This window comes from Balaenoptera borealis, assembly GCF_965194805.1.
Source record: "Balaenoptera borealis genome assembly, chromosome: 2".
Lineage (NCBI taxonomy): Eukaryota > Metazoa > Chordata > Mammalia > Artiodactyla > Balaenopteridae > Balaenoptera > Balaenoptera borealis.
The window spans coordinates 28,891,269-28,909,482 of record NC_138867.1 but is presented as its reverse complement, the minus strand read 5'-3'; the positions used below and the strand labels follow the sequence as shown (position 1 = coordinate 28,909,482).

Sequence of the window (18,214 nt, the reverse complement as noted above, 5' to 3'; positions counted from 1 at the left end):
CTAAATAAGATGAATACAAAAATAGCACCACTCTAGACAAATGATAATGGTGAAATTGATTGTATAAGCAAAATCTCAGCCTAAGAGTCTATAGATACAATGTCCTAGATGATTTTTTTCAAACTGAAGAATCAGTGAGTGAACAATATAAGGATAAAAAAGGAAAGTAAGGTATTCTCATCTAGTTAACAGGAAGGACTTCATTATGTAATATTCTGTGACAAGTTCCAGAACATCCCATTTTGCTAAAAGTATATGTGGCAGAAATCTTTCATGTTTTGTGATGTTTGTGAACCAAAATTTACTCGATACGGTTCATTAGTGGACAGATGCTTAAGGCAGATATGTATACAAAGGTAGTTGGAAGGAAATAGATGGTGTAGAAATTAAAAGATTCTTTAGATCATTCCAAAGCAAAAACACTGACAGTGTTTTACAGTTATGGAGCAAAGTAAATGACCATCTCTCTTCCACAAAATATGAGCCATAAAACATTTCAAAACTTTTTTAAGCATTGCATTTTGACAATTCAAATGCAGGAAGATGAACCAAAAGTAATGGTAAGTTAGAACTCATTAGAGAAATATTTGAAATGTGGAATTAGCATTTATGGGATGGACATGTTCCATGTTCATGCATGAAAGTTGATGAGCAGTTCAGAGAACATGGTCCATTTTGTGTATATGTGGAATAAAAATTTGGGTTTACTGTACTTTGTATTTAAAATTTTCTAATAGTATTTTCATTATCCCTTATTCTTATGTAAATTGTCAAATGACCTCAAAAATACAGAAAATGTAAGAGGTCCAATGGACCCAAATGATATTTCTCCTGGTATGTTGAGAGTTAAAAGATGTCAAGAAAACTGTCAGTGGTTTTCATATGATATTTAACCACCCTCTCTCCCTTGTAGTCTACCCATCTAAAGAGTTGGTAGAAATTGTAGGATTAGTTATTTTATTTATTCTAGTTTTTAAGAAGAAAACAGAGCCTGAATTTAAATTTCTTGCTAAAATTCTACAATGATGCAGTTATTGTTTTAATAGCACTGTGAAGGTTAATGGGAGCATGACATTACAATAACAAGTTTAAGGAATATTTAAAGGTGATTTGTCTTTGGGGTGATTCTGTGAGAAAGTTTAATTTTGCATCATTCTCAACATTATAAAATACTAAATGTAAAGATAAATTTGTCAGTGATTTTGTAGATAAGTAAAATGCCATAATTTGACCTAGAAAAGTCCAACAATGTTGAGCATTAAATTTGGACTAATGGAAAGGTTAAATTGTGTTTTGTGTGCCAAGAGAAAGACAGAAAAAAAAAGTTTTATCAGTTACTTTACCATTTTATGCAAAATTGAAACAAACACATACAAAGTATGTTTTTCCAGGGGGTAAAAAGCACATTTAATAAGGTAAGTGACAGGAGCTGCCTCCATTTTCTTGGCTGAGACTTGGTTCCCTCATGGCCTTTCAGAAATGAAACATTCCGCATTTGTCCTATAGTGGTTCCTCTAGAAATTTAGCATGTTTCACTTAGTCTAAAGTTAATCATTACCTTTACTCTCCTAAACAATACCAGGACTTAAAATGTTTTAACTTTGGTCAGTCCCCTCCTGATTTTTGTGCTTTTGTTGTACTATATTTCAGATGTTCTTAACCCCACAACCGTTGTTGAACAAAATTATTGTTTTATATAGCTAGTGAGTATTTAAATTTGCCGTCGTATTTACCACTTTTTTTTTTTTTATTTATTTAACATTCATTCATTTTCATTCTTCCTAAAGTAAATCTTTGAGAATGTCCTTTAATGTGGGTCTACTGATAACAATGTTTTTTTGGTTTTTCTCTCTTTTTTAATCTCAAAATATCTTCATTTCACCCTTCTCATTCTTGAGAAGTCATCACTTAGTTTCTAGGGATTTTTTTTCCTCAAGCTACTTGTGCTTCTCTCTCTTTGGTGTTTACAGTTTCACTCAGATTCGTATTGGTGAGAATTCCTTATTTAATCCTACTTAGGGTTAGTTGGGGGCTCCTGGATCTGAGGATTGTTATATCAGACATTCTATTTAGATGTTTCCTCTCTCCCTTTTTCTTCATTTGCAACTCCAATGAGTTGTTAAGTTACCATTTTTTATTTTTTTCTCCTGGTCTTTTAACCTCTTTAATATCTTTCATCTCTTTGTGTGCCTTCTGAGTAATTTTTATAGATTTTTTTTTGCCAGCTATGTCTAATCAGTTACGTAATGCCTTTCTGAGTTTCTGATTATAATTTTTATATACTGTATTTCATTTCTGGAAATTCTGTGTTTTTTTTTAATTCATCTGGTTGTTTTTGATTGAACTCTTAGTTCTTGGTTTTCATAGTCTCTTTACTTCTTTAAGTGTACTTATTTTATATTTCATATCCAATACTAATACTTGTAGTCTTTTTTTTTTTTTTCAAACTCTTGCTCCTAGTATCTTGTTTCCTTATGGGTTTTGTTTGTGATTTTTGATTGAGATCTCCTCTTTTTTGGAACATGGTAGCGTTAGAGAGGAATGAGCATTTTGTGGTACCTGGAAGAAAATAAATAAGTAAATAAACGCCAAACCAATTAGTTAGTTTTCCTGGTTAGCTAATGTGAATTCCAGAGCCCAAAGTAGGGGAGTGCTGGCCTGTTGTTAAGAATTATCAGGAGAGGCTTCTCTCCTTTACTTGGAGCCAAGGCTGAGACAGGAAAGTTTCCTTACAGTTCTCCCTTAAAGGAGGAAGTGGGCTTTTTCCTAATTCACCTGCTGTTAGTTTTGTGTGGGAGTTCCAAAATTCTAAACCGTTACTTCCCTATGCCTTTGATGTCTCTGCTAACTTAGAAAATAATATTTTTACAGCAGCACACAGGGTAAACTGGGAGGAGATTTGGAGCCCTAGATAAGACTATTACACAGCTGTAGGCAGCAGACTTGGGGCTCTGGCCACTTTTGCAGTGCTCATTTTACCTGAGAGCAAGTACTGTTTCCATGTCATAAGATAGAAGGAAACATTTTGCTTAAAGGGGCAGTAAGAGCAGGAAAATGAATGGTGAATACCATTACAGACTCTAAGTTAATGTTCTGTATCATAAAATGGTGGTTCTCAAACTTTTTGGTTTGGGGACCCTTCTAACTTCTGATTATTAAAAACCCCCAAAAGCTTTTGCTTATGTGGATTATACTAATATTTACTATTTTAGAAATTTTTAAAATATTTAAATTGTAAGATGAGAAGCATTGTTTAACATTTTTACAAATCTTTTTAATATCTCAAGGTGGATTCTCATACCTGCTTCTGCATTTAGTCTGTTGCAATAAATTGTTCGGATTAAAATATATGAAGGCAATCTGTAATTGAAAAGGGAGAACCAACCTCCTGAGCCCTCTGAAACGGCCTTAGGGACCCTCAGCGGTCCTTGGATCACATTTTGAGAACCACTGTTGTATAGAAACTAACAGAGGTGTAGGATGCCGCATATGCGGACAAGCCATTTGTACACGTAAGTTATTTTAATTTCAGTAGTGACTATAAATTTAGTAGTGTAGTATAAAGCCAGGTCATATTAATGGAATTCAGAAGCACTTAAAGATGGGCCTAAAGTTGGATATAGATTAGGGTTGAGGCCAGAAATGTAGATATTGGAGTTGTGTTGGGATAACTAGAAAGGAGTATTTAAATTCGGGGTGGGTTTGTTGGTCATTGAAGTTGCCAGTTTGAGAATTCTATTCTGTTATCTTTCTGCTTATCTTTCATTACTCAGAGTAATGCATTAATTAATTGAAAATAGTATAGAAGGGCTTAATGAAAACAACAGTCCCTTATTTTCCTTCTCCCTGCCTCCCAGTTCCCCACCTTTAACACATTTTGGTTTTATTTCTAACCTCCATATCACTAAATAGTATGCTGCTTTTTTATGTCTTAATTTATCAACTTTATGCATTATAGCTTGATTTCTTACAATCATGGTTAGGATTTCATACATGCTCTCTCATGCTTCTCATTTCTCCTCCCAGATTCAGTGATATGGCTATTTCTGTTACTTCAAACAATACACACCAATTCTAGTTCCATCAAAGGTAGACAGTATCTTGGTACTCTCTAAGAATCTTGAAACCCTTGTGCTTTACTTTCCCTCTTTCTCCACCCCATCCCCCAACTCAGCTCTCGTTTTCCTTGTGATGACACTTACATTGTGTTCTGTAATCATAGTTTATCTTCTGTGATTTAGGTTGATTCTAAAACCTTAAAGCAGAAAACTGTTTCATTATTATGACTGTGAATAGCATTTCCTCTGGAGCCAAGTACTGTTCTATGATTAGAATTCCTCATGTATTCCATTTTTACAACCCTGTATCACTTAATAGAGAATCTTTGCAGGGTCAAGTTCAAACAGATTTTTCCTTTTTTACACCCTATTAATTGGTCAACTGAGATCATGACTTTTCTTGAGCAGTTTTATATTTCCTGAAGTCTTTCATTACCCTTTTTTTCACCCAAATCTTCTTGGTGCCTTGATTATATCATGAAATTTTCCCAGGCTCTTGGTCTACTGTCTATTGTCCAGTCGTCTGTTTTCCTAGACATCCTTCTCCTGGAGGCTTCTGTCCTTCCTTTGATTTCAGTCTCATAAACTTACTGCCTTTCTGGGCCTGCTGCATAGCTGCCGACCTGGACTTTTATCTGTCTCCTGAGTTTGAATCCACTGTTTGTGTGATCCCATGATATCTTTCTTGTTTTATAGTTTGCTGAAGTATGTTTTCATGTAGCTTCCTAAGAAAAGGTATGTGGGAGGTAAACTCCTTCAGACCTTGAATGTCAAAATCATTCTTCTGTGTTAATAGTTTAACTGGGTGCAGAATTCTACATTGATAATCATTTTCCCTTGAATTTTGAAGACATTACCCTATTGTCCTCCAGCCACTGGTGTTATCAATAAGTCTGATTTTCATTTACTTGTACGTAGGTGATCTGTTTTTCTTCTCTCTGTAGATTTAAAGGATCTTTTTTTTTGTCTTGAGGTGTTATGAAATGCTATCAATATATGTCTCTCAGTGTTGTTCTTTCATTCTGTTTTGCACTCCGTAGATCTTTGAATTTGAAAATACGGGCCTCCCTTCAAGAGTGGGAAATTTCTTAATTTCTTCCATCTGCTTTTTTTCTTTTCTCTAGAATTCCTTCTTGTTGGAGTATTAGATGTGCTATATTTACCCTTTCTCTTTTATTTTTATCTTGTCCGTGTCCTTTAACTTTATCTTCTAACTAGTGTAAAATTCTTGTTTTATGGATACAAATTAGAGATTTTTAAAGTTCTTATCTGTTGCTTTGAGATATCCATTTCCCATGGGTTCATTCTTATTTCTTTTGCAGTTTATAGTAGGCTTTCTTTAAACATCTGGTGATTTTAGCTGGCTGTTTATTTCAGTAAGGCTTCTGGCTGGCTTCACTTTTTGGTAAGCAAGTAGGGAGCAGACCATTAACCTCCAGCTTAAGTTCAGAAATATGAAGGATGTTTTTACTCTTCAATATTAGTAATTTCCTAAGTACTCTCCGCCCCCCCCACCCCTACCACCCCCCGCCAAGAGAAATACCCTTCCATTTTATGTCTGATTGTTTCTTTTTCTTTTTTTTTTTTGGTATCTTTTTGTTTCTTTGTTTATTTATTTTTGGCAGCATTGGGTCTTCGTTGCTGCGCACGGACTTTCTCTAGTTGTGGCGAGCGGGGGCTGCTCTTCATTGCAGTGCACAGGCTTCTCATTGCGGTGGCTTCTCTTGTTGCAGGGCACAGGCTCTAGGCACGCGGGCTTCAATAGTTGCAGCACGTGGGCTCAGTATTTGTGGCTTGCGGGCTCTAGAGCGCAGGCTCAGTAGTTGTGGCGCACAGGCTTAGTTGCTCCGCGGCATGTGGGATCTTCCCAGACCAGGGCTCGAACCCGTGTCCCCTGCATTGGCAGGCAGATTCTTAACCACTGCACCACCAGGGAAGTCCTTGTCTGATTGTTTCTTAAACTTTCTTACCCATGTTGTTTTTATATGTTTGTTTCATAATTTATTATTTAATTTGTCCCAGTTTAAAACTGACTGAAGCTGATTAGATTTAATTTATTCACAAAGGATATTACCATCTAAGTAAAAGCTTCTGCTCTCCTGGATGCTTAGTAAATGAAAATCTTCTCATATTTCACAAATTATTTTCTGTGGCACAAGATTTGGGATTTTATGTCCTGTTCTATTTAAGAAAAAAAAAATTTTTTTTTTTTTGGCCACACGGCTTGTGGGATTTTAGTTCCCCAGCCAGGGGTTGAACTGAGGCCCTCGGCAGTGAGAGCATGGAGTCCTAACCACTGGACTGCCAGGGAATTCCCTATTTAAGAAATTTAAAGACAGTTAAGTCTTACATTTTATGTAGGGATATAATTTAACACCTTTTATTCTCAGGCCCCAGACTAGGCAAAAACCTTGATTTGAACTGTTTCAACTTAAGACTAATTTTTATGTAAACTAATTTGAACTTGATGTGAATTTTTAAAAATTAATTTACTTATTTAGACTTAGCTACTTGATATTTAATTGAATGGCTATAGTCCAGTCTGGTCATCTATGTCATGTGAAAGGCAGTTTTCCCAAAGGTATTTGAAATTGGAAGAGAATTTCCCAGATGGGTCTAAGATAACAAATCAGAGAATCTTTATTCTGAACAATAGTCAGCTGCCCTAGCCCTTGACCCCCTGGGAACTGGGACTGGATCATCATTCTTCATGATGCTTTGGTGGAGCATGGGGTTCCAGCCCGGATGGTGGTTAGGGACCTGGCTCTACAGAGCAAGTTAGGTTAGACAGCCCTAGGGATGTCTATGGTAGTTGCTAAATGCACTGGCATCTTTTTATATGATTCCTGGGAAGGGTGACTATAAAATTTATTGTTCAAACTGAGACACATAGGAGAGTAAGAATACTATTAATGATTATGCTGGGGCAATAGGCATAAACCAGAGCATGAGGTCATCCCTTCCTGAGTTGCATGGACTTTTAAGGATCAGTGGTAGTATAAGTCAAATTGCCTGCCTAGTGTACTTGACATTCCTATTCTACTCCAACTTTTGTTTTTTGTCCTATAGGACATGTTTTGGGGACCATGAAATGTGAACAGATACTCGATAAAGAGCAGTGGGATGAATGGAAACAGTATAGGAATTCAAGACTGTGAATTTTACATAACCATGTAGCCTCTACGTGGGAAATCTTATCAGTAAACGTTAAATACAGGTTTCACAGAACTGGTGTATTTATATTTTAAACATAATTCTTTTTCTCAGTTCTAGGAATTTTGAAGAAGTATATGTTATTGGAATTTTTCTTAAGGATGTGGAATTATCCATAGAAAATGTCAATGCCCAACCAATTTCCCACTATTACAGTTTAAACTTCCCTTTTCCTGTCTTATAATTGGCATATATGTAGGAAATGTTAGCTAATTTTTAATAACAAAACGTGGAAAACCTCATCCAAATAGAAATTATAAGAGTTTCTTTGGACTCTGTTCTAAGTTTTTGTTTTTTTTTCTTTTTCATATTGGGCTGAAATCTGCCACCCTTCCATCCATTGGTTCTAGTTCTGTTCTCTGGAGCAGCATGGAGTAAGTCTCTTCTATTAGAAGGCAGCTATCATATCTTCCAAGGTCACCTTTTCTAGACTGAATGTCCCTAAGTCCTCTACTTTTATGTGAAATAATACCCATACTTATAAACTTCATATTGATTCCCTTTGAACACATTCTAATTATCAGTGTTTTCCATAATACAGTTAAAATATGATGGCCCCAGATTTTAATTCTGTGCCATATTTTTTTTTGGTATTGTGCATACCAGTGAAGAATACCCTGTACTATAACCCATGAATCAAACACTCTAGTTTATTAGTGCAGCTTCAGCTTATGTCAGGTATTTTTTTCTTAGGTATTCTTAACTGTTGGCTCATATTAAAACTTATGAGCTAAATAACTGTTGGGGCTCTCCTTTTTTTAAGAAGGCATTTTTCTGCCTTGGTAATATAGCTTTAGCAAGTGTGATTGTGAATGTATTACTTACTCAAGAGAACCTAAAACAACAAAAACGTTTTCATATGCTAACATTTGTGGGCCTGGTTTTATGTGATATAGGCTCTCAATTTAAAAATTAAAGTAAATGTTATTTTAAGAAATTTAGCTGAAGATTCATTTGATTTACAGTTTTAGAAAATGTTTTTGTCTCTCTGAGGTTTAAATGGTTATGATTGCAAAGCATCTGACTTAGGTCTCCTTTTGCAACATGTGCTACTTTTTAAGAGAAAAAGAAATGTGTATAATGAATTGCTGCCTATAACCTGGAAAATTTATCTAAAATAATAGATATTCCATTGTAAGTTCTGTACCTTAGAGCAGGATTTCTCAACCTTAGCACTGTTGACATTCTTTGGATAATTCTTTGTTGTGGATAGCTGTCCTTTATGTAACAGCATCACTGGCCTCTACCCACTAAATACCAGTAGCACACATCACCACCTCCTCCTCCGCAGTTTAACCATCAAAAATATCTCCAGACATGGCCAGATATCTCCTGGAGGGCAAAATCTCCCCTAGCTGAGAACCACTGCCTTACAGCATCAGAAGTATTTCTTAAGTCATCTCGGTAATAGTTTCTACCTGAAATGTTTTCCATAATTGGAGTTAGAATACAGTATTTTTCTTGATATGATTTCCTTGTATACAGAGATTTTTTTTTAACTGTAGAACATAATAAAGAACTATACATGTAAGAAATACTTTTTTAAGTTCCTAGGTTGATCAGTTTTTTCTTTCTTCCTAATACTGCTTCTTATCCCAGTTTATCCTCCCTGCTTTGTGATATGATCTTTGATCTGAAACATATGTGTGACTATCTAATTTGTTCAAATTAAGGAATGAAAATTATGCAACAGTAACAAATAGGATGTTGGTTAGGTGGTTTATTAAGCTCAAATACCTGTTCTCTTGTAGTCTATGATTAAATTATTGGGAAATGTGCTTTTGATTTAAGTTGATTAAACTCCTAGATTTTAAAAATTAAATTTTATTATGTTTATTCTTCTACTCCACAATATAGCCAGCAGCCAGCTTCGGGTGTAGCCTATTCTCATCCAACTACGGTTGCTAGCTACACTGTCCATCAGGCTCCAGTAGCTGCTCACACAGTTACTGCTGCCTATGCACCAGCAGCCGCCACAGTTGCAGTTGCCAGGCCTGCTCCAGTAGCTGTTGCAGCTGCTGCAACAGCTGCTGCATATGGAGGGTACCCCACTGCACACACAGCGACCGACTATGGTTATACACAGAGGCAACAAGAAGCACCTCCACCACCACCCCCAGCTACTACACAAAACTACCAGGTAAGAAAACTACTTTCGTTAGCCTTAACATATAGGTTCAGTGGCTTCAATGTTTAATGTAATGTCCAAGCCAATGCTTCTCAAAGTTGGGTCTTCCAAAATATACCTCTAATGATACAGAAAAGTGAATGTGTATTCCTAGATAATTTGGGGGCATACTCCAAGCATTAAGTTTCCTTGCAGTGAGTTTTATATTAATAATCCCCCAGTGCATTGCACTCCACTCTCTATATATGTTTGCTTTAATTAAAAAAATACAGTAATTGGGAATTCCCTGGCAGTCCAGTGGTTAAGACTCCACGCTTCCACTGCAGGGGGTGCGGGTTCAATCCCTGGTCAGGGAACTAAGGTCGCACATGCCACATGGCGTGGCCAAAAAAAAAAAAAGATACATTAATTACTGTTTAAGTATTTTAATTTTATTACAAGTTTTTGAGAAAAATTAAGACATATAGGGTCTTCTGCCCCCTTTTTAAATTTTTTATTTATTTATTTATTTTAGGGTCTTCTGCCCCTTGTTGGTACTATGGCATTATTTATCCACTTGGGACACCCCTGTGTCTCCTAATTTGAGAACCATGAGCCTCAGCTAAATACGACAAATTACGTAGTGTCTTCTTGAAACTTACCAAGGGTGGGAATTCTATTGCCTAAATGTACATTCTTCCCTCAAGGTGTTCTTTCTTAGTTTGTAATAGAAATTGAATTGCTTCTTGTTAGATTTATAGGGACATAAAGATCTAAGTCTGTTTATGATAATATAATTCTCTTTATGTCTGATATGACACTAAATTATTACCTGCTTATTTAATTAAATTTCATCCTAATCCTTTAACCCATTTTTTGTTTGCTTTAACATGTGTGATTGTTTTCATTATGTCCAGAGACAGAATATAATAAATTTTATTGTTTTTGATAGGATGTATGAAGCCCGTCATTTTCTGGGCCCTGCCAACTCTTTCAGCCTTTCCTCCTGCATACCTCAGGTGTACCTCCCCAGCTCTCCTCACTATATGCAGTGCCAGAATTCACCCAGCTCACCTTGATCTTCATTGCCTTGGAGATTTATATTTAGCGTTCCTTTCCCCTGGAGCCTCTGTTCCCCTTTTCTCCACCTGGAAGCTCCTACTCATTATTATGTTAATGAATAGTAGTAAATAAGGAAGAATGAAAAGAAAGCTGGAACAGTCACAAAGCTTAGAACACCCAGGTGTTCTTTACTGTGGGATCCATCTTTAAGGCAGATCCGCCAAGCAATTTTTTAATAAAATTAAATTTTAAAAAAAATAATGCTTATTTTAAAATATTGATGATTTTTCTGATTGTAAAAGTTAAGCATACTGCTTAAAATGGTTTTGACCTTATTTGATGATGTCCAAAATGAATGTCCTTTGTATTGAATTTGAATCTTCTGTCTCTGTTCATACATATTTAGACTTTTGTTTTCTTTTATTGCATTTTTAATATAGTAAAGATGAGGGTTTTTTTCCGTCTGCCACTTCACTCATAGCAAGATTTTCTTTCATTCTCTTTCTTTAGGACTCGTACTCATATGTAAGATCCACAGCTCCTGCTGTAGCTTATGATAGTAAGCAGTACTACCAACAACCAACAGCAACTGCAGCTGCTGTAGCTGCTGCCGCCCAGCCTCAGCCTTCTGTTGCTGAGACCTACTATCAGACAGGTGGGTTTTATTAACATATGCCCTTTCATTGTACACTATTGAAACATATTATTCAAGGTGTTTTTTAACGAAAATATGCTTTTGAATCCATCTAAACTCATTGTGTTATATTACCTTGAGGGGCAGGTTCTAAGCATGTCCTTCTCTTTCTCTACAAGAATGGCTTTGAGTCCCAAAGAGAGAAGATCTTGGAGGCAATTCATAATCATGTCCTTCCTTCCTGGAAGTGTATTTCATACCTGTTCTTCAGGTTATAGTTCTTTTCCTGTTGAAATAAGCTGTACAAAAGAAGTTGTGGCAATAACTTCTGGCCATCTTCTTCTCTTTGTCCGAAATGCGCAGACATAACTGCTGATTGCCTTTGTAACTAGTGGAGGCCCTAGTATGGTTTCCATTTTGTGGACCCTTTCTTTTTTTTGGCCGTGCCGCGCAGTTTGTGGGATTAATAGTTCCCCAACCAGGGATTGTATCTGGGCCCTCAGCAGTGAAAGTTTGGAGTCTTAACCACTCCGACCACCAGGGAATTCCTGTGGACCCATACTTTTAACTCATCTTTCTGTGATCTGTAATGACAGTTGGTTCTGTTACCAGCCACTGATATTACAGTACATATTAACGGTTTGAAAGCAGGAAGTATTTTGTTTGCAAAGAAGCCTGCATATTTGTAGTCTTTAAAAGATGGGTTTTTTTCATAGAGATTTAATTGAGAACTTTTAAAGCAAAGCTCTCTTAGTTCTGAAAAGTAGCAACTCCTTTACTTTAATTATTTTTGAAGGGCCATTAGAGTGCGGGTAGAGCCTTGGATTAGGAAAGAGTAGAATTGGTTTCTAGCACTGGCATTACCACAATGTGGGCAAGTGATTTTTTACCTCATTTCATCTCTGTTCTCTTATCTGTGAATGGGGTAGTTGACTCAGATCTTTTTTTTTTTTTTAAATTATATCTTATTTTATTTGATTTATTTTTGAGTAATACTTTTTTATTATTATTTTATTTAATTATTTTTTGGCTGCATTGGGTCTTCGTTGCTGTGCACGGGCTTTCTCTAGTTGCAGCGAGCAGGGGCTGCTCTTCATTTTGGTGCACGGGCTTCTCATTGTGGTGGCTTCTTTTGTCGCGGAGCACGGGCTCTAGGCGCGCGGGCTTCAGTAGTTGTGGTGCACCGCCTCAGTAGTTGTGGCTCGCGAGCCCTAGAGCTTAGGCTCAGTAGTTGTGGCACACAGGCTTAGTTGCTTCGCAGCATGTGGGATCTTCCCAGACCAGGGCTCAAACCCATGTACCCTGCATTAGCAGGTGGATTCTTAACCACTGTGCTGCCAGGGAAGTCCTGACTCTGATCTTTCTAGGGTACTTTTAGTTCTAAGATTGATTTTATGAGTCCCTTAAAAGTAGTTTAAAAATATTTTGCATTATAATGACCCTGGCTTTGCTTATCGTCTCTTTTCTAATGATTTGTGGGTACAGTGAACTATAATGAACTTCCTGATTAGTTACCAAGGTTAAATAGGTTGTACTTAAGAGTACTGAAGTAATCTAAGAGTAAGAAGACCTTGGTGTAGTCTGAACTCTGACATTGACCATGTGACTTCTGTAAATCATTTAGCTCCTGGACATCAGGGTTTTTTGGTAAAATGTTGTACTCATCTATATGTTGCGTGGATCAAATTTCATACTATGGGTAGGAAAAGTTTTATAAACTCTTAAGTGCTATTTATTTCAAGTACCTTTACTTAACTAGGCATGAAGTGAGTTTGGCCCCTGATATTTGGGCCTTTCTCAGAAAATTACATTTGTATGCTTTACTGATCATTAATAAGGGATTAATAATTTAATGATAATCAGTCTTACAAGATTCTTAAAGTATACATTTGTTCTAATATGTTCGAGGGCAGTGGAAAGTTTAGCAGAGACATTAATGGTAGCCATTTAAGAACAGCTGCACTCATGCTATTGACATTTGAAGAATTAAGTCAGTAGCACCTTGTGGGTTGTAATTAGATTGAAGTTCACTATGGATAAATCAGTAAAATGCCTTGAATAGTATATGTACAAGTTCCATGTAATTAAACATTGAAAACTTCACTGTGACTTAAATTATTCTTTGAGTCTCTCTCTATGCTGTTCCCAGTATTAAGCATAACTCTCAAGTAGACTGACTAGCCCAAATACACACACACACACACATAACCCTTTTCTAAAAACTTTGTTTATTGCTATCATGTTTTAAATAGTGCTGGTGTTTTAGTTAGTGGCAAATTTTGACAAATGTCATTTTGGAAATATGTAAAAAGCATATGTGGAGGGATAGTGAATTTATACAGATGCTATATTTTATTAAGTTGGTAATAAGAATTTTATCAAGAAGAAATTGCTAACATAAAATTTGCAGTTAATGATGTTTACGTTTTTTTTTTCTAGGATATTGGTGCAGTAACTATAGTGGTTCACCCTTCTAATTTTCTGATGTCTCTTTCCCAATTTAGCCCCTAAAGCAGGTTATAGCCAAGGTGCAACTCAGTATACACAAGCCCAGCAAACTCGACAAGTGACAGCCATAAAACCAGCCACACCAAGTCCAGCTACCACTACTTTCTCCATTTATCCTGTATCCTCCACCGTACAGCCAGTAGCAGCTGCAGCTACTGTGGTGCCGTCCTATACCCAGAGTGCTACTTACAGTACCACGGCAGTTACTTATTCTGGTAAGGCTGATAAACTGTGTTTAAATGAGTAAGCAAATTAAAAAGAGACTCACTAAGAAACTATCTTGATTATCTGTGGAATGATCTTACTCCCAGTAGCAAGAATTGAATTAATGATAGGCGTTAATACGAATATATGTGTGTAATGTGACAAATGAACCATAATCGAAGTTGTAAGGTTTTTTGTTTGTTTGTTTTGTTTGTTTGTTTTTTATTAATTAGAGAAAATAACACCTAGTATTCTACAGGGTCATTTCCTGTCTGACTTTTCCAAATGAATTTGAAAGTTCAAAGTTAACTTCAGGAAATACCACTGACAGATTCTTTATATTGTTTTTTTCAGCTCTCAAGGAGCTATATCTTCATATTTATCCTCAGGAATAAGTAACCTTGAAAATATTGGGGGCCTTTATAAACATCCATAAGATGATGGTTATATAACACATCTCTTGGAAGGACAGAGTAGATTTATTTTCCTTAAATAATCATATATTTTCCCTGGAGAAGAATAATTACTAAAACCTTCTTGCTGTGCCCACTGCTCTTCCTAATTTCCAGCTGAGGTACTTTGTAGTATTGCAGTGATGAAAGTCACACATGGCTTTTTTGAAGACACTTAGCCTTGTACTACTGTATGGTTTGTTGTTGTTTTGCATTTTATTTATTCCTTAATATGCTGTCTTGTTCCATTGAGGATTTAAGGTGACATAGGCCGTTGCATTTCTTACCTCTTCACGTTTTTGTAGTAACCTAGCTACTGAATTTCTAAACTATTTTTTTATTTTTTAGAGATTTTTTTATCTCTTACCCTATGTCAAATCCTGTGCTTGGTGCTAGGGATAGAAATCAGGCAGGCATGATGTATTTGGGATCAACAGTTCATTGTGGCTGGAATACAGGATACATGGGGTAACTATCAGGAGACGAGGCTGGAAATGTCAGTGTGGAAAGTTTTGTAGGGTCTGCTGTGGTGTCTGTCTTTATCTTGTGGGCAGACAGGGTGCCAAACAGGAGATCTCAAGAAGGGGAGCAATGGGAACAGATTTGTAAGTTAAGTAAGACAGCCATGTGGAAATGAACTGGCCTGAGGAGATGTTGTTATTCAGGATTGCCCAGATACAACTTTTCTGCCTGTCTCTGATTAGCTAGTTATAACTGTAAATGGAGTTATTTCAATGCAATCTGTTTGGACTCTAAAAAAAAAAATCCACATTAGCTTTAACAAAATAAGGAATATGATGGTACCCTTTCCTATTCCTTGTTTCTCTCTTACCTGTGCTCCTTCTCCCTTTATCTTTTCTCTGTCTCAGTGTTTGTCTCTCTCAGTTGCTTAAATATACCTTACACAGAATGAAGATGATTATTTTTGTTTACTGCTTTATTATATAAGTAATCATTTTAAACCTTGAAAGTATGGATTGAAAAAGGAGGTAAAATTAAATTACTAGACATCTACCCCTAGACACTAATTACCATTAACATTTTAGTGCATGTCTTTCTAGACTTTCTTCCATGGAAATATGCATATATAAACATCATGGTTTCTTTATAAAAATGAATTTGTTTTATATCTACTGTAGTGTAAACTCCTTTCCTCATTGTGAATGTCCTTTCTAAGTATAGAGATATACCATTTCTTGGATTCATGTTTTTCCCCCAATTTTAGAAAATTTTAATTCTGCAGAAAAGTGAAAAAATATTATAGTAAAACAAATGCCTGTACAACATTTACCTAGACTCACCAAGTATTATTTTGTCACATTTGCTTTATCTCGCCTCTCTTTAAACATATTTTCAAATGGTTCAGCAGTGTTTTATAAGTTGCAGACAACATGGTGCTTTGCCTAGAATTCTTCCACATGTATTTCCTAAGAATAGGGGCATTCTTTTATATAGCCACAATTCAGATAAGGAATTGGACATGGATATTATCTAATAAATTTTCTCCAGTTGTCCACAAATGTCTTTTATGGCTGGGCTTTCTCTGTGGTTAATGTATTTGTGTTTGTGCTTTGTTTTAAATTTAGGGTCCAGTCAAGGATTATGGGTTGTATTTGGTTGTTAGTTTCAGTTTCCTTTAATGTAGAATAACCCCTATTTTTATCTTGTCTCTCATGACCTTGATGTTTTTGAAGAGTTCAGACCAGTTGTCTTGTAGAATATCCCACAATCTAGATTCACCTGCTTTCTTTATGTTTAGATTCTGGCAGCTTTTTAGTTAGTTAAACTACCTATGTGAGCATTACATTTCAGCACATCAGGTGCACAAAATAATGTCAATTTATTCCTTATTGATGGTGCCAAGTATAATCACTGATTAAAGTGGTGACTACCAGATCTTTCCATTGTAAAGATACCTTTTTCCATTTTATAATTAACCAAGTAATCTGTGGGCCTATTACTCAACTACCTTCCTCTCTAAGATGTTAGATCCTATGAAAATCTCAGTAACTGAATCAGATTCTCCAATGGTGAATGCAAAATCCTTTTACTAAGAATCAATGTAAAAGGATTTGGATTCTTAGACATTCTTCCCTAAAGAAGAGTCCCCTCACCCCTTCTTTTTTAGTATTACTGTGGGCTCCTTTTTTATTCAGTGTAGTATCCATTGCTTTCATTTTTCTTTCTGAGGCACACAGTGTCCCAAATTTGGCCAGTGGGATCCTTTTCAAACCAGCTCTGAGTCTTTTGAACTTGGCATCATTTGTCTTTGAGCACTTCTTTCCTTTCTGGCACAGTAAGATGTTATTCTGCCTGATTCACCATTGTATCCCTAGCATCCAGCATAGCATTTGACATAGGGTAAGAGATAAAAAACCTCTGAGAAATAAAAAAATATTTTTAAAATTCAGTAGCTAGGCTTCTTCTAACAGCCAAGATGCAACAAAACATCGAGAGATAAGAACTGAAATTGCCCATATCACCCTAAATCCTACGCGGAACAAGACAGTGTATTAAGGAATAAATAAAATGCAAAACAACAACAAACTTTGAGCCTTTCCTGCCCTAGACTCACAATTAGCCATGTCACAAAGGAGCCTTGGTTTCTGTATGGCATTGGTATTTAGAAACCAAGATCTATGCTTAGAAAAACATAGTTTTTAATGACTAATACTGTCTTGTTGTATGCATGTACCACATTTTAAAGGTTCTTTTTGGGGACATTTAGTTTCATATTAAGGAAAAACTAGAAATGACACTAGGTAAACTAATCCTTTTATGTAAAGATTTGTGTGTTTGCCAGTTGTTTCCCTAGGATAAATTCCTAGATTTGGAACTGTTACATCAGAGTATACACTTTTTAAAGAACATGTGATACACAATGTGAAATTGCCATCCAGAGAGATCATTATTAGGGCTTCTGAATTCTGTATCTGCAGTTTTATATCAGCTACAACTTAAGTCAGCTATTCTTTTTATCTCATTAAAAATGAGTTCTAGAGTATTGGTACCTACTGAATGATGACTTGTAGTATGATGCATTTACTGTTGAAATGATAGTTTTTGTTTCTGATACCATACCTTTAAAAATTATATTTTAACTGCTATAATTATGCAACTTTCTAATTGACAAGTATTTATAATAAAGGTGCTTTTTAAGTGAAACTGTTTTAGCATTTCCAAATTGAGCTTTTACTTAATTTAGAGACACATCCTTATATTTATTTTCCCATAGTGCTTTATAAGAAATGTACGTTTGTTTCCTAGTAGTTATAGGAGATTTAAAGGTGTTCCTTAGCAGAATTCCAGAACCTTCAGCCTACCTTTCAGTTTATGCTTTGATATTTTTTAAAAAAAGCTAAATAGTAAGCTATAACTAAGCTTACCTTTTTATTAGTTTTAGACTACACGTGTACAAATGAAGGAGGTTATTTTGTAAATATTATGCTTAACCTAGTGATTTTTGTTAAGTAACACAGAGGACCTTACAATCTCTTAGCCTCAGTTTTTTCATCTCTAAAGTAAGTATAGTAATACCTGCAATACCTAACTTATAGTTCTAGTCTGAGACTTCACTGTGTCTGGAACACTGCCTCCCATAGTGTGGATTCTCAATTTTAAACCTAGGGAATTCCCTGGCGTTTCCAATGGTTAGTACTCGGCACTCTCACTGCTGTAGGCCTGGGTCCCTGGTTGGGGAACTAAGATCCCGCAAGCCGTGAGGTGCTGCCAAAGGAACAAAAAAAACCCTAGAAGTCCTGGTCATCCAGCATTGTAGGATGCTGCTGCCCTTATTCTCCTTTTTATTTTCTTGATACATAATTCATGAAGTTATATTTTAAGTGGCATGTTTACAGTTCCTTACACACAACTAGTCATTTGGAAATTTTCTATTAATAAAGATTTCATATAAAAATTATGGTCCTAACCAGTAATAATCCACAAGTAGCTTTGTTATTTTAAAAATTGGACAATT

General features: G+C 35.9%; 1 protein-coding gene across 4 annotated transcripts in view; it reads left to right on the top strand.

Annotated features, from left to right (window-relative positions):
• The window catches only part of ZFR (zinc finger RNA binding protein), a 76,956-nt gene that overhangs the window by 9,339 nt on the left and 49,403 nt on the right, over nucleotides 1-18,214 (top strand). For 3 of the 4 annotated variants that reach the window (XM_082382211.1, XM_082382214.1, XM_082382213.1), the window contains exons 3-6: nucleotides 7,622-7,645; nucleotides 9,129-9,411; nucleotides 10,951-11,095; nucleotides 13,579-13,797. In XM_082382211.1, coding sequence (XP_082238337.1) covers nucleotides 7,622-7,645; nucleotides 9,129-9,411; nucleotides 10,951-11,095; nucleotides 13,579-13,797 — 671 coding nt within the window. The remainder of the gene's footprint in view (nucleotides 1-7,621; nucleotides 7,646-9,128; nucleotides 9,412-10,950; nucleotides 11,096-13,578; nucleotides 13,798-18,214) is intronic. The other variant, XM_082382212.1, reaches the window with a different exon arrangement.